Source organism: Ovis aries, chromosome X, assembly GCF_016772045.2.
Source record: "Ovis aries strain OAR_USU_Benz2616 breed Rambouillet chromosome X, ARS-UI_Ramb_v3.0, whole genome shotgun sequence".
Taxonomy (NCBI): Eukaryota; Metazoa; Chordata; class Mammalia; order Artiodactyla; family Bovidae; genus Ovis; species Ovis aries.
Window position 1 is genome coordinate 98981441 of NC_056080.1, and position 24092 is coordinate 99005532.

General features: G+C 38.1%; 1 protein-coding gene and 1 non-coding gene across 8 annotated transcripts in view; one reads left to right on the forward strand and one right to left on the reverse strand.

Annotated features, from left to right (window-relative positions):
* MAP7D3 (MAP7 domain containing 3) overlaps window positions 1-24092 on the forward strand; it is a 35642-nt gene that overhangs the window by 3603 nt on the left and 7947 nt on the right. For 4 of the 7 annotated variants that reach the window (XM_060408406.1, XM_027963671.2, XM_060408408.1 and 1 more), the window contains exons 2-13: window positions 1858-1956; window positions 2053-2136; window positions 3532-3695; window positions 6609-6720; window positions 7266-7364; window positions 11268-11363; window positions 16557-17971; window positions 18516-18646; window positions 18905-19113; window positions 20990-21119; window positions 22715-22850; window positions 23769-23873. In XM_060408406.1, coding sequence (XP_060264389.1) covers window positions 1858-1956; window positions 2053-2136; window positions 3532-3695; window positions 6609-6720; window positions 7266-7364; window positions 11268-11363; window positions 16557-17971; window positions 18516-18646; window positions 18905-19113; window positions 20990-21119; window positions 22715-22850; window positions 23769-23873 — 2780 coding nt within the window. The remainder of the gene's footprint in view (window positions 1-1857; window positions 1957-2052; window positions 2137-3531; window positions 3696-6608; window positions 6721-7265; window positions 7365-11267; window positions 11364-16556; window positions 17972-18515; window positions 18647-18904; window positions 19114-20989; window positions 21120-22714; window positions 22851-23768; window positions 23874-24092) is intronic. The other 3 variants (XM_060408407.1, XM_027963672.2, XM_060408409.1) reach the window with 1 other exon arrangement.
* Window positions 11865-11937, reverse strand: TRNAW-CCA (transfer RNA tryptophan (anticodon CCA)). Its single transcript has one exon. It is a non-coding gene; the product is annotated as a tRNA-Trp (tRNA).

Below are 24092 nucleotides of genomic sequence, written 5' to 3' on the forward strand. Positions count from 1 at the left end.
GCTTTCCCCTAGTGTCTGGACATTTTTAGAGCCTGTCCTTTTGGTGAATGTATTTCTTGTCAGTAGAAATTTGGAAGTAAGGGTCTAAAAATCAGATTTGAGGGACGTTTCCTGATTGTCTAATGGTTAGGACTTGGCACTTTCACTGCCATGACCTGGAATCAGTTCCCTGGTCAGAGAACTGAGATCCTGCAAACCACCCTGTGCAACCAAAAAACAAATTAGATTTGATATTATAACCTGTATATGGTGTGGTTCATTATTGCCACAACTACTTTTAAGTTTACTTGTGATGAATAAGATCTTTAAATCTGGTAAAATTGTACATTTTGAGGGAAATTGTCCTTATGGCCAACTAAATTGTGCCGAAATATATGGACTTTCCTTACGTCTTTTAAACAGGAAAACTGAATATGCAAAAGCAACAGTGGTTTTCTCTATGCTCACATAGAAATGTGAGTGGAAGGGGGGTGTGTAGGATGGTTTATTTAACTTATAGACTATATAAGAATTTTCTTAGTACACCAGGACTGAAATTCAGGGAATAATTGTGGTCCACAAAATTGATAAATTACTGAAGAAGTTGAAGAGTCTAATCTTCAATTCAAATTTAGCTAGATCCTGGATTATCTGAGCTGTTTGGTCTCTGGGATTAAAAAAAAAAACATTTCCCCTTTTGAAATGGTGGTATCTATGGCAGCAATTGTGTCACTTTCAAGGTTACTCTGTAAAATGGCTCCCAGATATCTTTCATCAGTGGCAAGTAACATCTCAGCCCATTCATTCAGAGTACAACCACAGGCCCTCTAGTCTCTTATTTAACTGCCCATCTTCAACTGTTCTACGTTTTTCTTGATATGTAGAGACCAGAATTGTATGCAGTATCACAGGGGCATGTTTCCTGTGTTTTTATACTAGGGTAGAAGAGAGTTTTCAGTATTATTTTCCAGCTCCTTCCTGAAGATGCCTGCTACCGTGAGGCATTTTCTACAGTCATATATGGAAAGAGTTCAGGGAATTCCCCAATAACTTGTTTTGGTATCATCCACAATTTTAGTTTTTCTTACTTTCCCTCAAATTTTGCTCCCACACTCTTTTATACTTCACCCTTATTGAAGTTTATTTACCATTTTCTACCTGTTTAGACAAGATGTGTTAATTAATATTTATTAACTTGATATTTTCCTACCTTGAAAAATACCATCCCATTGGAACTTCTTTGAGTGTTTCTCCACCTTCACTGTGCATCAGAATAGAGCTTTTAGCAACTGCAAAGGCCTGGGCCCCATACTCAGAGAGTGGAAATGGGGAGGGGAAAGCATTGCTAATTTTTTTTTTTTTAAACAATTTGGGTGACTCTACTGGGGAGCCAGGGTAGATAGCTCCTGATCAAGGTAATTTATAAATGTTCTCCTTAATATTGGGCCCAATCTTTGAGGCTCTCACTGTTGACACTTTTGCTTCCAAATTCAACCCCATAAACTCCAAATCTTTTTTTAAATTCGCCCAATTCATGGTGAAACATTTTTTCCGAATCCTTGCCCGCTCAGTTTTCCTAGGCATTTTTGAGATCTGTTACTCATTAGCTCTGATTCACCCACCAGCTCATGCTGCTGCTTCCACTGACAACTCTGTGCACAGATAGGCTGGCGTGTCTACAGTAAACAGTGTTAATTCTTTGTTGAATTATTGTTGAACATCATAGGTATTCAGTATGTCTCTGCTGACCCAGAGTCATCTGTCATGCTTTCTAGAAGAGATGCTATCCTATATTCTCAAGATACAATTTGCCACCCCTGGATTAGCTGTTTGTCTTCTTAATATTTAATCCCTTTCCTTTATCTCTGTGTATTTTAGTTGCTGCTGCTAATGCCATTGCTGAAGAAAGACGAAGTCAAGGTAGCTTTAGTTCTCTTCCGTCCCAGCCTTCAAATATAAAATCACCATTTAAGCCAGGTATAATTTCTAGAGTACTTTGATAGATGTCAAAGTGTTATATCCTTTAAGTTTGATATCCTGTTGATATCTAATTATTTTCTTTTTTTTTTTTAGTAATAGATGGCTCTGTGCTTAAAAATGACATAAAACAAAGATTAGCAAAGGAGCGGAGAGAAGAGAAAAAAAGACAAGATGATGGTATTTTTAAAATTAATTTTTATTGGAGTATAGTTATTTTATAATGTTGCATCAGTTTATGCTGTACAGCAAAATGAATCAGGATGATGGTATATTTTAGACTTAAAAAATCAAAATGAATAAATTTTACATTAAGGTTGCATATTTTCAAAGTGGTTTTATGTTTTAATCTTTTTTAATAGTATATGTTATACAGTATGTGTTACTGTCTTTTTACTTTATGTGTTATATTGGATTAAAAGCATATACTAAATGAGATAAAGAAGATCTGTGAAAAATATTTGGCCTAATTGTTTTATTTTTGAAATAGTAGTTTCTGTTAGCTTTAATTTTCTGAAAACTAAAGTATGAACGTTTTTTCAGCATTTGTAGAAACAAGCAAAATGGGCATTTCAGTAAAAATGACTCTGAAAACAAAAATGAAGGAATTCCCTGGAGGTCCAGTGGTTAACCCTGTGCTTTCACTGCCGGAGGCCTGGGGTTCAATCCCAGATTCGGGAACCAAGATCCCACAAGCCATGGCATGGCCAAAAACATAAATGAATTTGCTAGAAGTTTTACCATAGATATGGTATCTTTCACTGATTGCTATACTTTCTCAAGTGTGACTTTGTATTAATTAAGATCTAAAAGAATCCTCCAATTAAAATAAATAAATTTATATTAAAAAAATAATATTCTTTTCTAAAAGAACCATAATCTTGAGAGAATGCTTTTTCAGCTATGTATTTTCCTCATCTGGCCCTGTAAATCCACTGCAAAACTAGTGCTCACCTTCATCCAAATGGAATAGCAGTTGCCTGTTTTGGTGAGGAGCAGTTTCTTCCTGTAGCTCTTTAGAAGAGTATTTTTACAACTGCATGGATGCTCTCCAGGCTTTAGTGAGAGGAAATTTGAATGTAGGAAAACATCATGCTGGTCAGTAATATGGTATGTGCCTAAGCCCATGAAGGTCAAATTGGCATGCTTAATATGTTCTGTTTAGATGAGGCCTTTAAAAATAAGTTTCGTATTGAAAGGAAAAAAGCCATATATTCTGGCCATGTGTTTTTTAATTCTTATTTTAATGTACAGCATATTAATCTGATGGGGTTTGACTTCAGCTCAAGTCAGCAGAAACATCACATGAAAGAAAATATTTCTTTTGAATTTGGAATTTTAGTTTGGATAGGAGAGTCATTTAAGCCAATTCAGTTCTCAGGAGGTAAATGAACACCCAGTGGAAATGATTCTTTCGTGGCCATCTCTGGTCATTTATATAATAAATCTTTAGTTATTAGCACAGGTTATGTTATTTTTAAGAAAGAATAAAATACATTAACTTTCCTTCTCTGTCTGTAATGTGGAAAACTTAAACATTTTCTTGGCTCTTACCTTGCATTTGGAATATTTCAGCTAATAAAGAGACACAGCTACTTGAAAAAGAAAGAAAGTCTAAGATCGTATATGAAAAACAGATGGAAGAAAAACAGCGAAAGCTGAGGGAACAGAAAGAAAAAGACGAACAACGGAGAATATCTGCAGAAAAAAAAAGAAACGAAATGTTAGAGGAAGAAAGGGTACGTGTTTTTCTTCTTTATTAATCAGATGATACACTGTGTTGCCTGGTTCTGCAGTACTTTTTTCTTAGCCCTTCTCTGCTTTTATTGGAACCAATCCCGATTCTTCTGGAACCAGTACCAGTTCTTCTTTGGTCTTTCCTTAAACATTAGCGCCTCTTGCCCCATCCTGCTCTGAGGCCTGAGTTTAGGCTTAGTAACTGAGGTGAAGACGAGCCTTGCGCATCCAGGGAGAGAGCCCTGTGTGCTTGCAGGGTGCCTGCAGCCTGGGCTTTGTTCTGAGGCGCTTTCTCTCCTACTAAAGGTGTTGTCCCATTGCCTAGTATTCACCCATCCACTATCAGGCCCTCTCTGATAGGGCCCCCTCTGTCCCTGACTGGTCTGCTTCTCACCACTCCACTCATTGTGTGAGTGGCAGAGCCCAGCCGGATCAGAGCCTTCCACTCTCCCATGGTTCCCTGGCTCCCTTTTGTTTGCTCTCTCTCGCTCTCCTCTTATTGTTCCTTTCTTGGTCCTCTTGTGGCCTTGCTCTCTTCCTGTCTGGGCTCTGGTGTCTTTGGCACTCTGTTGATACGAGTCACTACCTTTGTCCTGCCCTCTCTTTCCCTCCCTGTCCCTCTTCAGTCAGTTTGCCTTTGGCTGTTTCTCTGTGGGCATCTGGTTAGCTGTCTCAATTTGTAGGATTCTCTCTGACACCAAGTTTTTCTCCTGTAGGTTGTTGCAGATCTTTAATGAGTGTCCTTGGCTCCTTTGGAATTGGCATGTTCCATCCTATTCTTCACTGTCATTCTCTCTTTCTCTTTGTCCCAGTGCCCCTCAAGTGTCCCTGAGGCTCTTTGCCTGACTCTGGCCCTTTTTCTCCAATAGCACCCCCTTTTTCTTTCTACTTTCTTTGTCTTAGCTTCTCCCTCCTTTTTGCTCCCATCTTTGCTAGTTTCTGCCATGGTTCTCTCAGCGAGTGGGTTTTTATCCTCTCCCTGTCTTTTTTTTTTTTTCCTGTTGCTCTAATTTTAGAATATTTTTTCTTTCCTTTTCCCTTTGTTTCCATTTCTCTCCCAAGAGCCCTCTTCTCTGTATCTTTCTCTGGTGCTCACTTTTCTTCCTAACTTTTACATGCAGTTGGCTCTTGAAAATGCCTCACCCCCGCCCCCAACTCCTTATCCCCATCGGTGAATCTTGTTTATTTTAGGGCTACTCCTGTGGTGTTTCTTCCCTGTCCATGGTTCACTAGCACCTTCTCTGTCTTTTCCCCCACATTCCAGTATTTAATGAATTCTCATTCAGAACTTGTATCACTCTATCTTCCTCTGTAAAATGTCTCCTTAAAACTACTTCTCTGTGGTGAAGAAGAGTGAAGGCCAGAGAGACTGAACTTGATAAAGACAGAACCAAAGAGAGTAAAATAGGAAACTGTTGGGTCAGGAAAGGTCCCTGGAGGACAGAGGGAGAGCCCCAAGGACTGTGAGTAGAAAAGACCATCTTAGGAAAAAAGGAACCTGAGAGAGAACACAGGGAAGGAAGAAGCAACAAAATGGCAGTGTAGACAGGGTGGGAGCCAGGGAGAGAGCGCCAGACAAGAAAGAGCCCAGAAGACCAGGAGAAAGCTCCAAAGAGAACCGGCCCCAGAGAGCTAGTGCAGGAGAGCCCTAGACAGAGCAGGGACCGATCATCACTGAGGAGGCTGCACACAGAAAAAGAGAATGATTCAGTAGAGCAGGGTAAAACCTCAGACTCAGTGGTGGTGAGGAGGGGCGAGTGTGGACAAGGGCACATGGGGAAGAGGACAGGAGCTTGCACATGAGCCACAGATGCCAGAAGGAACCTGAAAGAGGGTCAGCACATCTGGAAATACCACAAGAGAGCTTAGGAGAGAGGTTTTAATAATGCAAGAATATTCTCTTTTTGATCTTTATTATACTTCTGGGGTGTCTAAGTAATTTAGAACAACTTCCTTTCTGTTAGAAAATACAATTTAAAATATTGTCATTAGATAAGTTTCATTTTAAAATTGCAGTTGCTTTTCTCCTCAGAGGATATGGCTGGCTCCATTTTCCTAATACGTTCACCCTCTAAACTGTGGGAACCTTGGGTTCCCACAACATCATCCTTGTGGATGATGTTGCTATGAAGCAGTTGTTGTCAGGGAAGAATAGAAAACTTTCTGGCCCTGAGGTTGATTTGCTTACGTGAGTGTAGTCCATGGTACGTCACAGCACAAAGATGAGGAATAGAAAACTGCATCTCATTTCTGACAGTGGCGCTGTTTTGCCATTGTGTAGCTTTTGCATTCGCAGACCTGTTATTCTGCGCGGTTTAGACTAAAGCTGAGGTCAAGACATACACACCTCTTTTTAAAAATTTGATTAGTTAACACTAGGATTTAAGAAGTTAGAAATGTGGATATAATAGATGATCTGGCATAGTTTCACTTATATGTATTAGTTGATTTTTTTATCCTGCCTCATTCTACAAAGAATTTAAGGTATATTTTAAAAACTATATACCACAACCAGATGAGAAAATAAATGTTTGAGGGAATCAAGCAGAAGGGGGAATTAAAGTAAGAAAATAATAAAACATAAGGTATGACTAGCATACATCAAAGCGTACTACTCAGTCCTTGTATAGTTGCTGGAATAGGCTACACCTTTATTTCTAAATTTCCTAATGATACAAGCAAAGAGGGAAGCATGGTCAGTTTCTCGATTCATATCCATAAGATTAAAACCTACTTAGTTGGGAAAGTATGGATTCATACCTGAGATGTTTCCAATTTTAACTTTTCTCCTTTATAAAAAAAATTTTGCCTGATTAAAAAATTCGGTGGTAGGGGTATTTTATAACTGATAGATCAGAATTGTACTAGTGAATATAATACATATGTAAACATTTGTTGGCTTTTATTTTAAATAGGAGAAATTCAAAGCCGTCCTTCATCGTACACTGGAAAGGAGCAGCCGCGTTGACCGTCAAAAAAGATGGTCATGGGGAGGCTATACAACAGTAAATTCCCAAAATAAGACCGGTAATTAATACAACTGCTGAACTTTAAAGTTTATTCATTTTCACATGTAAATATTAGCTGTTAGTATACGGTTGCATTTACAATGGGTTTTCAGCTTTGTATCCTAAGTGAAAACACTGCCATGTATTCTTTGCCATGCATTTAAATTTGTGTCGTGTGAGATTGCCAAAGAAACAGGTGAAATTTTATAATAACTTTATTTTATACAGTATATCCAAAATCTTACCATTTAAACTTGTAATCTGTGTAAAAATGAATAATAATTGATAAGCTTTGCACACCTTTGTCCAGTGCATATTTTAAAAATAAATTGCCCTGTTTACTAATGATGTACTATAATTTTTCCTATGTGTGGATATAATTCTAAGCAATTGCATAAAATGTAAGTTAAATTTCCATAATTTATAAGGAATGATCAACAGTGAGCATTGCATACCTAATTAATACATGTTTATGCTCTGTATAAGTACATCATGAGCTCATCTTGTTTCAGCTAATGATGCTTTTTTAAATATGAGTACAGTAAATCTTGTATCTTTCCTCAGTCAACAAACATTCTACATCTACTGAAAAGCTTGAGCAGGGGACTTGTGGATTATATAGACAAATGTCATCTACTGGTCTTCAAAATTCTGTTGCCAAGAGTAAGTATTTATTTCATGTATTTTACTGAGTTTCAAACCAGTGAAATCAAGTCTTTATATGTATTCCTACAGTACCACTTACTTTTTAGATCATAGGATATTTAGATTTATTTTAGAAGAGCACCGTGTTGTTTCGCAGTAGAGATGGTGATTACTTTTTTGCATTTTCATCAGTATAAATCTGTTTCTTTTTTTAAATTAAAAATAATTTTTGGCTGGGTCTTTGTTGCTTCCTGGGCTTTTCTCTAGTTTCAGTGAGTAGAGGCTACGCTCTCGTTGCAGTGCATAGGCCCCTCATTGTGGTGGCTTCCCTTGTTGTAGAGCATGAGCCCTAGGCGCATGGGCTTCAGTAGCTGTGGCACATGGGCTCGGTAGTTGTAGTTCCCCAGGCTCCAGAGCATGGGCTCAGTAATTGTGGCACACGTACTTAGTTGCTCCAAAGCATGTGGGATCCTTCCAGATCAGGAATCCAATCCATGTCCCCTGCATTGGCAGGCAGACTCTCCACCACTGTGCCGCCAGAGAAGCCCCTTGTTTCTTGGTTTGTGTACTAATGGTATCAGATGGGTTTGTTGGGCTCAGGTAGCCCAACAGCTATGAAATATATTTTGACCCAAAGACATTGCCATTAAGTGACAGAATAATTTATTTTAGAATTAATCCATATTCTGTCTTACCTAAAACTGAAATCCATTTTTCCAGAAACTAGAGTAGTCCATTCAATTTCCATTAAGTTTCATGAATATTACCTAATTTAAGAAAAATAATAGTATGCAGTGGACAGGTTGATCTGCTTCAATATATGTAAAGTTGACAAGCAAGTTACCTTCCTATTTTATAATTAAGACCCCAAGAAATTCAGTGATTTCCATTCCACCCTGCTCTTCTGTGGTTTATATTTTCATCATCTGATCATAATTTTTTGGTCATTCGATCATGGTTTTAAATGGTTTTAAACTGTACATTCCACTAACAAGTCTGTGTTTTTCCCCAAAGCAAATAAAGTGGTTTTTAACAGTGTTAATGAGAGAGTATTTCTAAGCTGTACTTGACAATTCTTTGTAGAGGTAATGCAGTGCTCTTTAAAATAAAATAAAACTTATCTACTGCAGATACTTAAAATACATTTTGCTCCTGGTGTTTGCCCTTTTAATTAGCACTCCTTAGTTTCTTGACCAGGAATTGAACATGCACCCTTGGCAGTGAAAGTGTGGAGTTCTAACGACTGGAGCACCAGGGAATTCCCTAACATTCCTTATTTTTTTTTTTTAAATCTGTACCTGAGTGTGTTAGTGACCATATCTGGCTTATACTACATGGTGCTTCTCGCTGATAGTTGAGATGGATTAGATAACTATACCCATCAAAAAAAATCCTTTTTCTTTCCAGAGAAAAAAACAAGACATGATCTTTGCAGGAAAAAGACATGGCAAACATATTCCACTTCATTCCCTCAAACTTGGCTGTAGAAAAGATATACAATTTTTGCACCTTGTGAATTGAAACAAAGGCATAATTATAGTTTGAATTAAAAATGTTTCTTTTGTGTTATTAGGTGTCTGAGCATTTTTTGAGCATGCTGATTGCTCTAAAATTCCAGTGTGGAAAAAGATTCTGGATATCATTTAAAGCATATAACTAGTTAATTGTAGCAGTGGTTAACTTAGTGGGAAAGATTTCCGTTTTTGTCTAAATATATGTTGAAAAAGGATTTTTTGTTTTGTTTATACTTAAATTACATCATTTGTACTTTTAGAACTCTTAAAATTTTCAACAATGAACTTGAGAGATCTTTCGTTCTTTGTCAGGTTTGACGCATCTCATTTTCTCTTATAATAAATAGTCCAACAGAAGTTGATCCACTTCCATCATTAACCTTAGTATGCTTTTCCAGAGCACTTTTACATATAGCCCAGGTTCATTCATAGATGAATAAGGGAAGATTTTCTCTAGCACCTTGCTTATCATATAATAAAATTAATTTATTATTCACAAATTCAATCCTTTAGAAAAATTAGATAACATTCATTGCAATGTCATATTTGTATACTTTCATTTTATTTTAATTGTTTCACAAGTGTTGACCCTGTTTTACTATCTAACTGATTAGAGGAATTAGCAAAGATTTCTCCACAGACATTTCTTACATTTATATTATAGTGAGCCAACACTAGTGTGTTTTCATTAATATGTGTATGTGCTGTATTAGTGAAACATGTAAAGAAAAGGGACAGGTGATGACTTTCAAGTTAGTAATGAGTTAAATTGCACTGAAGAAACAATTCCAAGTAATTTTTTAAATGATATCTTCACTTGTTTTTAATCCAAGAAGGTATGTGTGGAAGATACTTTATGAAATAACTTGCTTTATAGTATATTACACACTCTGAAATGATTAATGCTGTAATTAATGATTCCACGGAAAATCAAATCAATATTTTCACTGGCTTACCTTTGTAAAATCCCTTCAAACTGAAATAAAACCTGTTCAATCCAGAGAGATGAACATTTCAAACTCAAATGAAGTTCATAATCTAACCTGTGATATTTTAAATAGCTTGCTTTATATTTTAATTTAAAAAAAATATGTTTGGCTCTGCTGTGTGTTCAGCATGCAGGATCTTAGTTCCCTGACTGAGGATCAAACCCACGCCCTCTGTAGTGAAAATACAGCCTTAATCACCAGGGAAGTTCCTAAGTAACCTTTCTTTAAATCGTAACTGATTCAAATAATCTGTTTTTCTTCTACTCAGTGCTGACTTAACATAACTTCACACTATTTTGTCATTTCTTGCAATGTTGATAGTAAGGGATAGGTGATCTCATCATATGATCGAATTGATTACATTTCTGTGGATTGTGCTATGCAATTACATTATCAGTTCTAGAATTTTCAAATGATGCTACATTATCAGCATTTACTTTAATCTATAGCTCCCCAAAAGAATTCTTGTTTTCTTCTTTTGGCCACTCGGCTTGTGGGATATTTGTTCCCTGACCAGGGATTGAACTCTTGGCAGTGACAGCACAGAGTCCTAACTCATGAACTGCCAGGGAATTCCCCAAAGGGTTCTTCTTTAAACAGACTTCCATCAGTATTCTGAGCTGGAATATTTAAAGTGAAGTGAAAGTGTCTACACAAAAGGGATTATTTTCCCATATGACTAGTTTGGGTTGCTAACATTGAGACATCTGTGCCAAATATTAATTATTATTTTTATTTTAAAAATACTAGTTGAGAGAATTCCTTGGCAGTCTGGTAGTTAGGACTTGGTGCTTTCACCTCTTTGGGCTGGGGCTCAATCTTTGGGGAACTAAGATCCTGCAAGCCATGCAGCGCAGCCAAAAAAATAAAACTCATTAAAACTAAAGTGTATAAATTAGTTTAGTGATAGATGTCATGCAGCCAATTAAAATAAATTTATTAAAAAAATAGATGTCATGGACTGTGTCTAAAATTATACATTGTGTATTCCTAATTTGGGAACTTTGATATTGTCAGTCAGTATGAGATATTTTCTCTCTTTTTATTATTTCCTAGATAATTTTATTTCTCTTTGGATGACTTAAAGAGTAACCTGGTTTTAACTTTGGGCATGTAGAATCTCTTCATAATACTTGAAATTTAAAAAAATTCTTACAAGGAAGAGTAGAGAAGATTGAAAAAAAATGTTGGGAAAAAAGGAGTGGCTCACTCCTGAAGGAAGCTGTTTAAACAGCTTGTAAATAGTAATGTTCCTGGACTTCTCTGGCAGTCCACTGGTTAAGACTCCATGCTCCTAATGCAGGGGGTGCGGGTTCAATCTCTGGTTGGGGAACTAAGATTCCACATACTATGTGGCATGGCCAAAATGTTTTCCTAATTTTCTTAAAGAGTATTATTTCTTTGCCTTTGATCTCCAGAAACACCAGAAAAGAGACGAAGTTCATCTTTGAATAGAAGATGTAGCGGACTGCATTCATCTACAGAAACAGAACAAGTGGAAGAAAAACGACCTGGTTAGTTATTTCTAAGTGCCAGTCTTAACTGGTGGTTTAAATGTGTTCTATTTATGTCAACATTCAGCTGCTTGAGAAGCCATTCCAAAACATTGAAAGCCAAAATATCCCTTCTTTAACTAAAAAATATACTTTGGTGACATGCTTATTTGGCTGAAGCTAGAAGAATCTCTTTATTATTATTTTTTTCTTTTTCCCAAAACTGAATTTTATTGGAAGGTCTAGTTCTCGTTAAGTGTCATACAACAATAAAATATATAATTCTGCCATGAAGCAGAGAACCAGACCATAGAATGCTGGTATAGATAGATTTGTCCTGAAGCACTTCATTCCTTCGAACATTTCATTAGTTCGTATATAGGAAATAAAAGGAAAGTGAAGTCACTCAGTTGTGTCCAACTCTTTGCGACCCCATGGACTGTAGCCTACCAGGCTTCTCTGTCCATGGGATTCTCCAGGCAAGAATACTGGAGTGGGTCACCATTTCCTTCTCCAGGGGATCTTCCCGACCCAGGGATCGAACCTGGGTCTCCTGCATTGGAGGCAGATGCTTTAACATCTGAGCCACCGGGAAGCTCTAAATTAGTGGCCGCATTTTGAACTTCAGAGCTTTGCTGCTTCACAGCATAATCCACGTCTATCCTTTGGGGGTGTATTCACTGCTGATCATTACACACAAGATTTCAAAATTATTACTGAACTACTTGTTTATTTAAAGTTTTTTCTGACACCTTTCCCTTAAGTTTTCCCTATTAAACATGATTGTTCCTTTTTGTTTCATAACAAACTGTTCACTTACAGAGGATTCAGGTCACATCCTGTTAAAACAAATGTCATTGTGGCAGGGATCTTCATGAACTTAAAAGTTTATTGAAGCAAGCGCTCAGCCAGTAAAGAATCCGCCTGCAATGAGGGGAGACCTGGGTTTGATCCCTGGGTTGGGAAGATCCCCTGGAGAAGGAAAAGGCACCCACTCCAGTATTCTGGCCTGGAGAATTCCATGGACTGTATAGTCCATGGGGTTGCAAAGAGTCAGACGTGACTGAGCGACTTTCACTTTTGGAGAAGGAAATGGCAACCCACTCCAGTACTTTTGCCTGGAAAATCCCATGGACTGCAGCCTACCAGGCTTCTCAGTCCATGGGGTCGCAAAGAGTCGGACACGACTGAGTGACTTTCCTTTCCTATTTACAGCAAGATTTACTTAATTCACTCAGTCCCTGGGAGCTAGTGGCAATGAACTTGACAAATGTGACTGTCAGTGACATATATCTGGAGGAATCCATGTCAGAGTGCTTTTGTCATTTACAACTTTTTTCTCCACATGTGAGTTTCTCCATAGAGACTCCATACATTGGGTATGGTAATAGATACATTACCTGGATCCCCGCATTGGGATTATTGTGGTATGCTGGGCCTTTGCCTGTCTATTCAGGTCTTATCTTCCCTAACAGTGCAGTCCCATCAGGTGGCAGTGTTTGGTCCTGTTATGTATGTGTGGTTCTCAATTGCCTCTGCTTTTAGGTTGGGATACTTATCATTTAGAGCAGTTCACATTGCTCTTTCTTGCTTTCTTCATTTATTTGTGAGACCTCAAACTGAGTCCTTTCTGTTTGTTCTGATCATTTAGTTTGTTAGCTATATACCTCTCTTTGGGAGAATACTTTAATTGGTTGCATGTTCATCCCAACAAAAGTGTCAGTAGCCAGGAACAAAAGTATTGCTTCATTAGTAGTTTAATAGCAATAATCCAGGTAATAAGCATAGGATAGAGTGCCTGAAAATGTTAGCATTTGTGCTTAAAAAGTTAGGTTGTGTCACTTAAGTTTTTACAGAAAGGCATAAAAATAATTTGAATCAATACTTTGCAAATGAGTGAGTCTGCACAACATTTTATGTTGTATATTTATTTTACGATGGCAAGCATGGTGGAGTAGTTATCAGGGTAATTTATAGGATGAGATGGTTTTTTTAAATTTTAAAACTGTGGGTTTCTTGACCTGTGCTTAAATATATCACAGTATTATAAAAAGGGCTGGATTTTAAGTACATAGGAAAACCTAAATAATATCAAGAGGGAAAGCCAACCTTCTTTTTTTCTTAAAATATGGAAGAATAACATTGAGTGGCTCTTTAGCTTTTAATTAAGAACATAAAGATTGTAAAATAGGGACTTCCCTGGCAGTCCAGGGTTTAACACTTTGCCTTCCAATACAGGGGGTCCAGGTTTGATCCCTATTCAGGGAGCTAAAAATCCCACATGCCTTGTGGCTAAAAAAACCAAAACGTAAAACAGAAGGAATATTGTAACAAATTCAGTAAAGACTTTAAACATGGTCCATGTAAAAAAAAATGTTTAAAAGAAGATTGTTGGTAAAACAGACAGATTTTCAGGGTTATGGGTCACATATCGTGTTAAATATGCCTCTGGGTAGTAAGTCCTCAGTCATAGAGAGTTCTAATGCATTGTTCCCATCCTTTTTCTCCTTTTTTCCTTCACTTTTTCCTTTCCAAAATATATCCCGCCCCCTTTCCTTGTTTTTCGGTCAACATCCATATGATTAGTGAACCAAAGTGCTTTCATAGACTTTGTTGTAGTGCAGCTTTATTTCTCCTGTTTCGAATTCCTGACTTTGCTTCTGCCTAGTTGTATGTGTGTCAAATTATTTTCTGCCCATCTCTCCCCAGTGTATTGTGAGGTATTCTAATTCGGTTCAGTTCAGTTTAGTTGCTTAGTCATGTCTGACTTTTTGCAACCCCATGAACTGCAGCACGCCAGGGTTCCTTGTCCGTCACCAACTCCCAGAGCTGGCTCAAACTCATGTTCATCGAGTTGGTGATGCCATCCAACTATCTCATCCTCTGTCATCCCCTTCTCCTGCCTTTAGTCTTCCCCAGCATCAGGGTCTTCTCTAATGAGTCAGTTCTTCACATCAGGTGGCCAAAGTATTGGAACTTCAGTTTCAGCATCAGTCCTTCCAATGAATATTCAGGATTGATTCCTTTAGGATTGACTGATTTGATTTCCTTGCAGTCCAAGGGTCTCTCAAGAGTCTTCTCTGACACCACAGTTCAAAAGCATCAATTTTATTTATTTAATCGGTTGTGTGCTCATCCCAACAAAAGTGTCCTTTTTGGACATCAGTCAGACTGATGCTTTCTTTATGGTCCAACTCTCACATCCATACATGACTACGAGAAAAACTAACTTTGACTATATGGACTTTTGTCGGCAAAGTAAATGTCTCTGCTTTTTAACATGCTGTCTAGGTTTGTCATAGCATTTCTTCCAAAGAGCAAGTGTCTTAATTTTGTGGCTTCAGTCACCATCTGCAGTGATTTTGGAGCCCAAGAAAATAAAATGTGTCACCGTTTGCATTGTTTCCCCATCTGTTTGCCATGAAGTGATGGGAGCAGATGCCATGATCTTTGTTTTTTGAATGTTTTAAGCCAGCATTTTCGCTCTTCTCTTTCACTTTCATCCAGAAGCTCTTTAGTTCCTCTTTACTTTCTGCCATAAGAGTGATATCATCTGCATATCTGAGGTTATTGATATTTCTGCCTGCAGTCTTAATTCCAGCTTGTGCTTCATTCAGCCTAGCCTTTAGCCTGATGTACTCTGCATAGAAGTTAAATAAGCAGGATGACAATATACAGCCTTGACATACTCCTTTCCCAATTTGGAACCAGTCCATTGTTCCATGTCTGGTTCTAACTGCTGATTCTTGACCTGCATACAGGTTTCTCAGGAGGCAGGTAAGATGGTCTAGTATTCCCATCTCTTTAAGAGTTTTCCATAGTTTGTTGTGATCCACACAGTCAAAGGTTTTAGTGTAGTCACTGAAGCAGAAGTAGGTGTTTTTTCTGGAATTCTCTTGCTTTTTCTGTGATCTGGTGAGTGTCGGCAGTTTGATCTCTGGTTCTTCTGCCTTTTCTAATTAGAATTCTAATTATTTTTAAAAATATGTTACTCCCATCAAAAATCTCAATGGTTTGTCTTAAATTTCTTTAGCTATTAGAAATCTAGTTATTATACTTTTATTTTCTGTAGCACAAACTGTCAGTGTTAAAAAAGTGATTAGGTACATAGGTATGTAAGTAAAATGCTTTCTCTGCCAAAAGTGAGGAACTGAAAAATAGCTGAGTCTTTTTGGTATATTTACCAAGTCTTTAAAAAGCCACCATCAAATACCTTTTTAAAAATATTTAGGGACTTCCCTGGCAGTCCAGTGGTTGGGATACTGCACTCTCACTGCCCAGGCTGTGGGTTTAATCTGTATTCAGGGAACCAAGATCCCACAAGCTGCATGGTTAGGCCCACAAAAAAAAAGTTTATTTTAAAGTAATAAATATTTAAACCAATAAATACTTAGTGTAAAAAACTTCAATGTAATTTCCTATTATCCCAGTACTCACTGATAACTGAATATTTACATTTATATATTTTTAATAAAGTGTAATCATAACCTGCTTTTGTTTAGATTCAAAATATATATTTCTTAGGCTAAAAATATTTAGATTGTTAAAACTGGAAGAGACCTTGGAGATCCAGCCCATTCTGATTACTGTGTGTTAGTTGCTCAGTCATGTCTGACCCTTTGCAACCCATAGACTGTAGCCCATGGGGCTCCTCTGTCCATGGAATTTTCCAGGCAAGAATACTGGAGTGGGTTGCCATTTCCTCCTCCAATTCTGATTACTGTCTTACTACAGTTTTTAGTATGGGTGAGAAAATGTTTATACTCTATCTTAAAATAATCATGTATAGAGTGTCTTATGTAATCACCTGTAATGGCAAAATCTCTGGCCCTGGTGACTTTGTTTAGATTACTTTTTATAAGTGTCCAAGGTTTTGTAATTGCCTATGAAAATCATTCTGAACTATAGTGTGGTTAAAATAGAAATGCTTATTGCAGACATCAGCTTTGGAGAAGCATCTTATTTTCATCTAGAGAGCTCTATTGCTTTCACAACGCCTCTCTTTTAGTGGTGGTGCCTCTGAAGTACCAACTCTGAGATGTTTCTGTCTTGTGTCTGTGATCCATTTCACTAAACATTTCTGTATGGTGTGTAATCCCTGTGATTTCCTAATAAATGACTCTGATTTTGTTTTTATACTGCTAATGGTACATTCCCGTCTTGTCAAATTTCTACCTGTGGGGAATTTCACTCTCTGTTCTCATTTATCCACAGGCATCCACAGTGTAATCCAGTATGTAAACATGCCCCTGCTTAGGCCTAGCAGTGATGAATTGAAGAGTGCCATAGTGCCTCCCCAGTCAACAGCGGTGATGCCTTTCCAGGAGAAGGTAGAAATACCTTCCAAGACTAGTGTGGGAGTCGCCCCCAAGGCAAGTGTGGAAGTGCCCCCTGAGGTGAGCGTTGAAGCACTCACCAAGGCAAGCTTGGATGAATCCTCCCAGGTGAACGTGGAAGCACCCCCTGAAGTGAGTGTGGAAGCGTTCCCGGAGGAGAGCATGAAAAAACACCCCAAGGTGAGTGTGGAAACACTCCTGGAGGCGAGCATGAAAGAACACCCTGCCGTGAATGTGGATGCACTCCCGGAGGCGAGCATGAAAGAACCCCCCAAGGTGGGCATGGAAGAACCCCCCAAGGTGAACGTGGGTGCACTCGCGGAGGAGAGCATGGAAGAATCCCCCAAGGTGAGCGTGGAAGCACTCGCGGAGGAGAGCATGGAAGAACCCCCCAAGGTGAGTGTGGGTGCACTCGCGGAGGAGAGCATGAAAGAACACCCTGCCGTGAATGTGGATGCACTCCCGGAGGCGAGCATGAAAGAACACCCCAAGGTGAGCGTGGATGCACTCCCGGAGGCGAGCATGAAAGAACACCCCAAGGTGAGCGTGGATGCACTCCCGGAGGCAAGCATGAAAGAACACCCCAAGGTGAGCGTGGATGCACTCCCGGAGGCGAGCATGAAAGAACACCCCAAGGTGAGCGTGGATGCACTCCCGGAGGCGAGCATGAAAGAACACCCCAAGGTGAGCGTGGATGCACTCCTGGAGGAGAGCATGAAAGAACACCCCAAGGTGAGCGTGGGTGCACTCCTGGAGGAGAGCATGAAAGCACCCTCCAAGGTGAGCGTGGACGTACTCGCGGAGGAGAGCATGAAAGAACCCCCCAAGGTGAGCGTGGGTGCTCTCCCAGAGGAGAGTGTGGAAGCACTACCAGAAGTGAATATGGAAGGACCCTCTGCAAATGTGGAAACATCACCTGAGACAAGTGAGGACTTATCCTTTGAAGCACATGTGGATCCATCCCTGGAGGTGAGCATGGACTCATCCCCAGATGTGAGTGTGAACCCATCTCCTGAAGTGAGCATGGACTCATCCCAGGAGGTGAGCACGGAAGCATCATCTGAGGCTAGTGTGGACATATCTCCCGAGGCGAGCATGGAAACACTCCCTGAGGAGAGTGTGGAAACATCCCCCGAGGAGAGTGTAGAAGCATTCTCAGAGGCAAGCATGGATGCACTCCCAGAGGAGAATGTGGAGGTGCTCCCCAAGGAGACCACGAAAGGGCCTTCTGAGGCAAGTGTGGAGGTGCCCCTGGAGACCTCCCCCGAGGTGACCGTGGAAATATCTTCCAAGGTAAAGTGAAAGATTTTCCACAGGTTCGACAAGTGCCTTTCATTGACAGATTTTCTATTAAAATCTATTATTTTTTGTTGTATAGATGATGATGGGTCAGAGTTCACAACATACAGCATTCTATGATAAAATATATTCACTTTAATGATTTAAAATTATCTGATACTCATTGTCTCAGAGTTTCCCCCTAAAGCTGGAATAATAGATAATTTTTAATAGAAGGGATAAAATATAGTGGTTTATATGAATTATGTTTCTAAACTCTGAAAGAATGTTTTGAGAACTATCGCAGAGCTCAATTAGGATTTACAAATAAAATTAAGTTTTGAAGTAAAAGAATTCTTTTAAATTATTTCTATGACCTGTTTGAATTGTACAATATAAAATGTTAGTCTGGAAGAATGAATGTCTGTACCTAAGTCTCATGCATGAAAGGAGAATTGGGATTTTTAGGAGCATTTTATTCAGAATTTTTTTGTTTTGAAAGGACAGCCGCAAAAGATAATACTAGTAACTTTTTATATGATCGTATTGATTTGTTCAGAAATCAGAAATGGGCGAACAGCCCTCAAACCCTATTACCAAGAAGCGTGTACCACCATCGCAGATACCGTGTTATAGATGGTCGTCGTCTCCTACAAGAAGGTGGTGTCCACCATCTCCCACCAGTGCTAGGTAAGTAGCTTATTTGCAGCTGTTCCTGATATATGTTTTACCAGGATAAACCTCGCATCAGTGTTTCATAAATAATGTAGTATGCATGGTAACAAATATAAAGGGAAAAGCCTTTAAAAATGGATTTACCTTTTCTCTATTATAAAATATATCATGATGTCAAGACATTATAGTGTGTGAAATGGTACAGTAAAAATCAACACATATATATTATAAAGTCATACCAGACTTCCTCCATTTACTGTTTTTTTTTCCCAGTAGGCAAATTCAAAAGAATTGCCCCTCATCACCTTCACCTGGCACGTCAAAACAATCGACACAGTTTTGTTTTTCCTATAAAGTAATTCCTACGCAGCGTACCGTATTTGCACAAAATGCATTAGGTACTATGGGAATGAAAAGCAAAGCCGTTTCTAACACCATTAACAACTCTGAGGCTGCAAGCCAAAAGGATATGATCTGTGAAGGTGAGTTCCTTCACTAACAAGTTCATTTCAGCAACCAGAAAATCTCAAGGTAGTTTGGGAACTGTCATTGTTATTTTATTCCCCAGTGCAAAGAACTATAGGAAGCAAACTTTCATTAAAGAGCATCGCACCAGTCACACTGGCACAATGCTTGTTTTTTCTTGCCGCAACTTCTGATTTAGCCCCATTTTTGGAACTGATGTTTAGTGTATACAGATGGGTTGGATGAATGTCATGGTCTAGGTGGTCCCTGCAGTTCCTTCCAGCTCTGATAGTGGATGGCCCTTAGGTATTTTCCATCCTTGGAGACAGCGCATCCAGCCATTTGTGGCTGAGCAGGTTTCCATCAGGAGCTGTAGGGTAGTTCTTATGCATAGAGCATAACATGTGTCAGGTCAGTATGTGGGTTACAAAAAATACCATACTGGTTTTTTGACTATCACATGCATTCTTTTTTTTTTAATTGAAGTGTAGTTGATTTAAAATTTTATGTTACTTTATGGTGAACAGCAAAATGATTCAGATACACATATATAGATATTCTTTTTCATATTCTTTTCTATTATAGGTTATTATAAGATACTAAATATAATTCCCTGTGCTTATGCTCAGTCCAAATGAGGTATAAATCTTTTATTTTTCTTTTTTGGCCATGCTGCACAGCTTGGGGGATCTTAGTTCCCCAACCAGAGAGTGAACCCAGCAGTGAAAGCAAGCAGTCAAGTAGGACCTTACTGTTTATTTTGTATGTAGTGTATCTGCTAATCCCGAACTCCTAATTTATCCCTTCCCCTCTGCCTTCCCCTTTGGTAGCCATAAGTTTGTTTCCTATGTCTGGGAGTCTGTTTCTGTTTCTTTTTTTAATTGAAATATAATTGATTTATAAGAATTTTCCACAGTTTGTTGTGATCCAGACAGTCAAAGGTTTTAGCATGGTCAATGAAGCAGAAGTAGGTGTTTTTCTGGAATTTCCTTGCTTTTTCTGTGATCCACCTGCATTGCTTAATTTTAAATACACTCATGAATTTTGCTTTTTGAAGGAATTACACAGTGAATTCTTTGTAACAGAAATAGTCTTTTTATTACAGTTTATTTATTCCTGATTTCTTAAAATCCTCATTTTCATATGTAGTTTATTTAAAACAAATTTGTCACATGAACTCCATGTAGTCGCCTTATTTTACTGATAGTCTTGGTTTCTTTGGTTATCCACAGTTAGCCACTTTATGATCAACCAAATATATTAACATACTGTTATCAACACTTAGTGAAGTAATATTTATTTAATAAAAATGATGCACAATTTTCAGAATGTATGCTGAATATATTTTTGTTTAATTGACTTAAGATTTGTGCACTTCAGGGAATTCCCTGGCAGTCTAGTGCTTAAAGACTCGGTGCTTTCACTGCTGGGTTCATCCCCTGGTTGGGGAACTAAGATCCCCCAAGCTGTGTACCATGGCCAAAAAAGAAAAAAAAGAAGATTTATACCTCATTTGGACTGAGTATAAGCTTATCTTCCTCCATATTCAGTATATCTTAATCTTTTTTTCCATAGAGGTAATTTAGTCAGGTATCTCAAAACAGCTAAACCAAAACAGGAACACATTATTTCTTTTGGGGACAAGTAGTTGTTAAAAGTTAACAAAATGGTACTTCTGTTGGTGGCTTGGGTTGGCCATGAGGGCATAGGAATTGGGCTTTTGAACAAAAGCTGTTACATAAATCACTTATAGTTTATTTATACATTTTATATCATGGACATACTGTTGCTGGTTTTTTTTTAAAACATTGTACATTGTCTTGCACCTCTTTGTTGGACATAGAGGCAGTAAGTTCCCTAAACTTAACTGTTTTGCATGTTAATTTAAACTAGAGTCTGGTAATAAAGGCACACCAGGACCTAAGAATGCTGAGGAGGCAACAAAAATTTTGGCAGAAAAACGACGCCTTGCTCGTGAGCAAAAAGAAAAAGAAGAAAGACTACAAAAAGAGATGGAACAAAGGTTGGCACAGAATCATCCTTTCTATACAGTAAATCTTGGTTGGGACCCCAATTCTGAAAGTCATACTTTATCTTTAAGTTAGATGTATATAAATTCTCAAGGAGAGCTGACTTTTTCTTCAATGTGAATCAACGTGGGGAACGTTTCAAGCAGACAGGACGCTAGTGTAGATGAGTATGTGTTCCTCTTTAGTCTCCATGTGTCACGTGCTCTTGAGGTGTGCTGTAAAGATGCAGAAAGAGATCTGCCTTCACGTTAAGGGTCTCGCTCTCACAGTAGCACCTGAGTGATCACCCAAGACTGTTTCTATTGGCATTCACTGGTGTCAGCCCCTTTCTTTATTTCAAATGTCCTTTATAACTTTAGAATTTGTAAACCTGTTTATGAATAAGTTGCATGCATCATGACCCTTTCCTCCTAAATACTTCCCTGTATACTTTCTAAGAAGAAAAGCATTCTCTGATGTAACCAGGGTATTAATAACTAAAATCAGGAAATTTATTATTTTATTTTCTAATCCAGGGTCAACATACAATTCAGTTTGCTGTTTGTCCCAGTGACAGTCTTCTTTTTAAAGGTTTTTAAAATGACAGTTCTTTCTTAAAAGTTAACATGTGTGTGTAATAGGAAACTAAAAAACACAAGAAGCAAAAAACAAAGTCATCCATAATCACAAGCAGTTTACCTTTTGATGTGTCCTTCTGCCAGTGACATTCTTTATATAATCTTTTCAGTTCAGAATTCAGTCCTTAAACAGTTCATAAAAAATAACATATACACACACATAGAGATAGTAACTGGTAAAGCAACTTTGCTTGAAACTTTTTCGTAAGTTTGAAATGAAAAAGTTATCCCCCCAAATTTGTAAACTTGGAAAAGATACTTCCTTATGTTTTACTGGGTTTCCAATGACCTGTGGGCTGCATATGTCATATACAGTTGTGGGCTACTTCAGTCTAAAGGTTTCTTGATCTTTGATCTTGAAGTCCATTTGATTTGGGTCCCTGTAATGTAAACCTCTGTCTACAACCTGCAAAGAATAATAACTGACATTGTTTTTAACTATTATTTTTGAATCACAATCATATCCTGTCCATGTACCTTATATGGGTTTGGGAGAAAGGAAGAGACATTTTGAATAGCAAAAACCCCTATAACTTAAAGAATATTATTTATTAGTTCATGTAAACAGAGCTAGTTTCACATTTTAAAAGCCCTGAATACCAGTCATTTTGATTGAACTTTCCTCCTCTGAGCACCACCAGACCCTTCTGTAAATTCCCTCTCTCACACCCCCATATGAGATCAAGTGTGAGCATACATCTAGCACAGTTAAGAAGGAGTGGTTATATGTGTGTGCGTATGTGCGCATTTGTATTTTAAGATGCAAAGTAGCCCACTACTTGATAAAAATCTTTTTCTTCTCCTAAGGGCTAGTTCCCCCTATTTAAATAGGTGAAATTATGCACATCCTGTGGAATAACAAAGAAAATGTAGGGAATCCGGTGTAAATATAAATTGTATTACTATACACAAGCAGCTTCACTATAAAACTGCACATAAAAAGAATTATTATTTAATTTCATTTTCATCAGGAAAATAAAAGATGTAGCAAAGAAAGTGGATGAAGGTCAAGAAGACGAGTTTTCAAAATTTGGAGATGGGCAACAACCAAAGGAGATGAAGAAGAAAGAAAGTCAGGAACAAGAAGACCAAAAAGTAGAACTCCAGGTTTGCTGGCTCTCCTTGAGAACCAGATTGTAAAATTCAATAGAAACCCAAAGCAAAAGTCTGTTTATCCAAGAAAGAAAATGACCAGATGCTGCATGCTCTGGTTGCATTTTTACCTTACAGTCTAGCTTTTACCCAGTGTTGCTGTCAGTCCTCCATTACCATTAGCAGAATCTTGGAATGTTTTCCGGGTGAAACGAAAGCAGCAAATTATAGATTAGCAGTCCTCTAGTTTATCTACATAAATAATATTACAGGTTGGCGTCAAGAAATCCACATTGCTCACAGAGATTAAATATCCTGTGTGATATTTCCTAATCCTGCATTCTGTGGTGACATACCTGCACCACCCCCCTAACAGATCAGTTGAAAATTATGAATGCCTCAGCAATTCACCAATTAGAATGTCTCACTAGTGTAAGTTAAATCACCTAGTAAATAAATCCCAAAACTGAGCTCAGACAATATTCAGCATAAATTATTATTATAGCCTAATTTATATAACAGTTTTAGTGTATCACTTATCAAAATCAGTTATATGTTTCATAAATGACTATGCATTTGCATTCCTTGAGAAAGTATCTGTAAGAATCCTCTTGGTGCTTTTGAAGTATAAGACTTGGCTCCTGGTACCTATGTCAGTGGAAGACTACATAGTCACATATTTCAAAATGATAGTGGTCTGACAACCTTGAGGTCCTGAAGGGGATTAACATGCCTTCTAAATCTCTAGCCATAATAGTTAGCCTAGTTCTGTACATTTTTGCTAACACTTTGAAAACTGATGATCCATGAATGTTATATGTATGAGTACTCTCAATCCAAAGGTTACATTTTATTTTGGGTAACATCTTACTGTTGCACTGTTGTCATTCAGATATATTGAGAGTCAATGATATTTTTATACAAATTTCCTAGAAAAGTGACGCCAGAATAAAAGCTCAGGAGGAGGCTGATAAACGCAAGAAGGAGCATGAGAGGATTATGTTACAGAATCTGCAGGAGAGATTAGAAAGAAAAAAGGTATGCCTCCTCTCTGTTGGGGGGATTTGATTCTTTGTTTAAAACAATGTTGGACACATGATTCCAAACTATGTTTTTAAAAATGACAAGTGATATGCTAGATGGGGGGTTGTTTTTCCTCTATACTCTCTCATCTTAGGATCTGACCCCTTCTCCCTAGAATGGGCTCCTCTTAATAACCATAGCTCTTCCTTGTGGACCACTGATGACCATCACAGG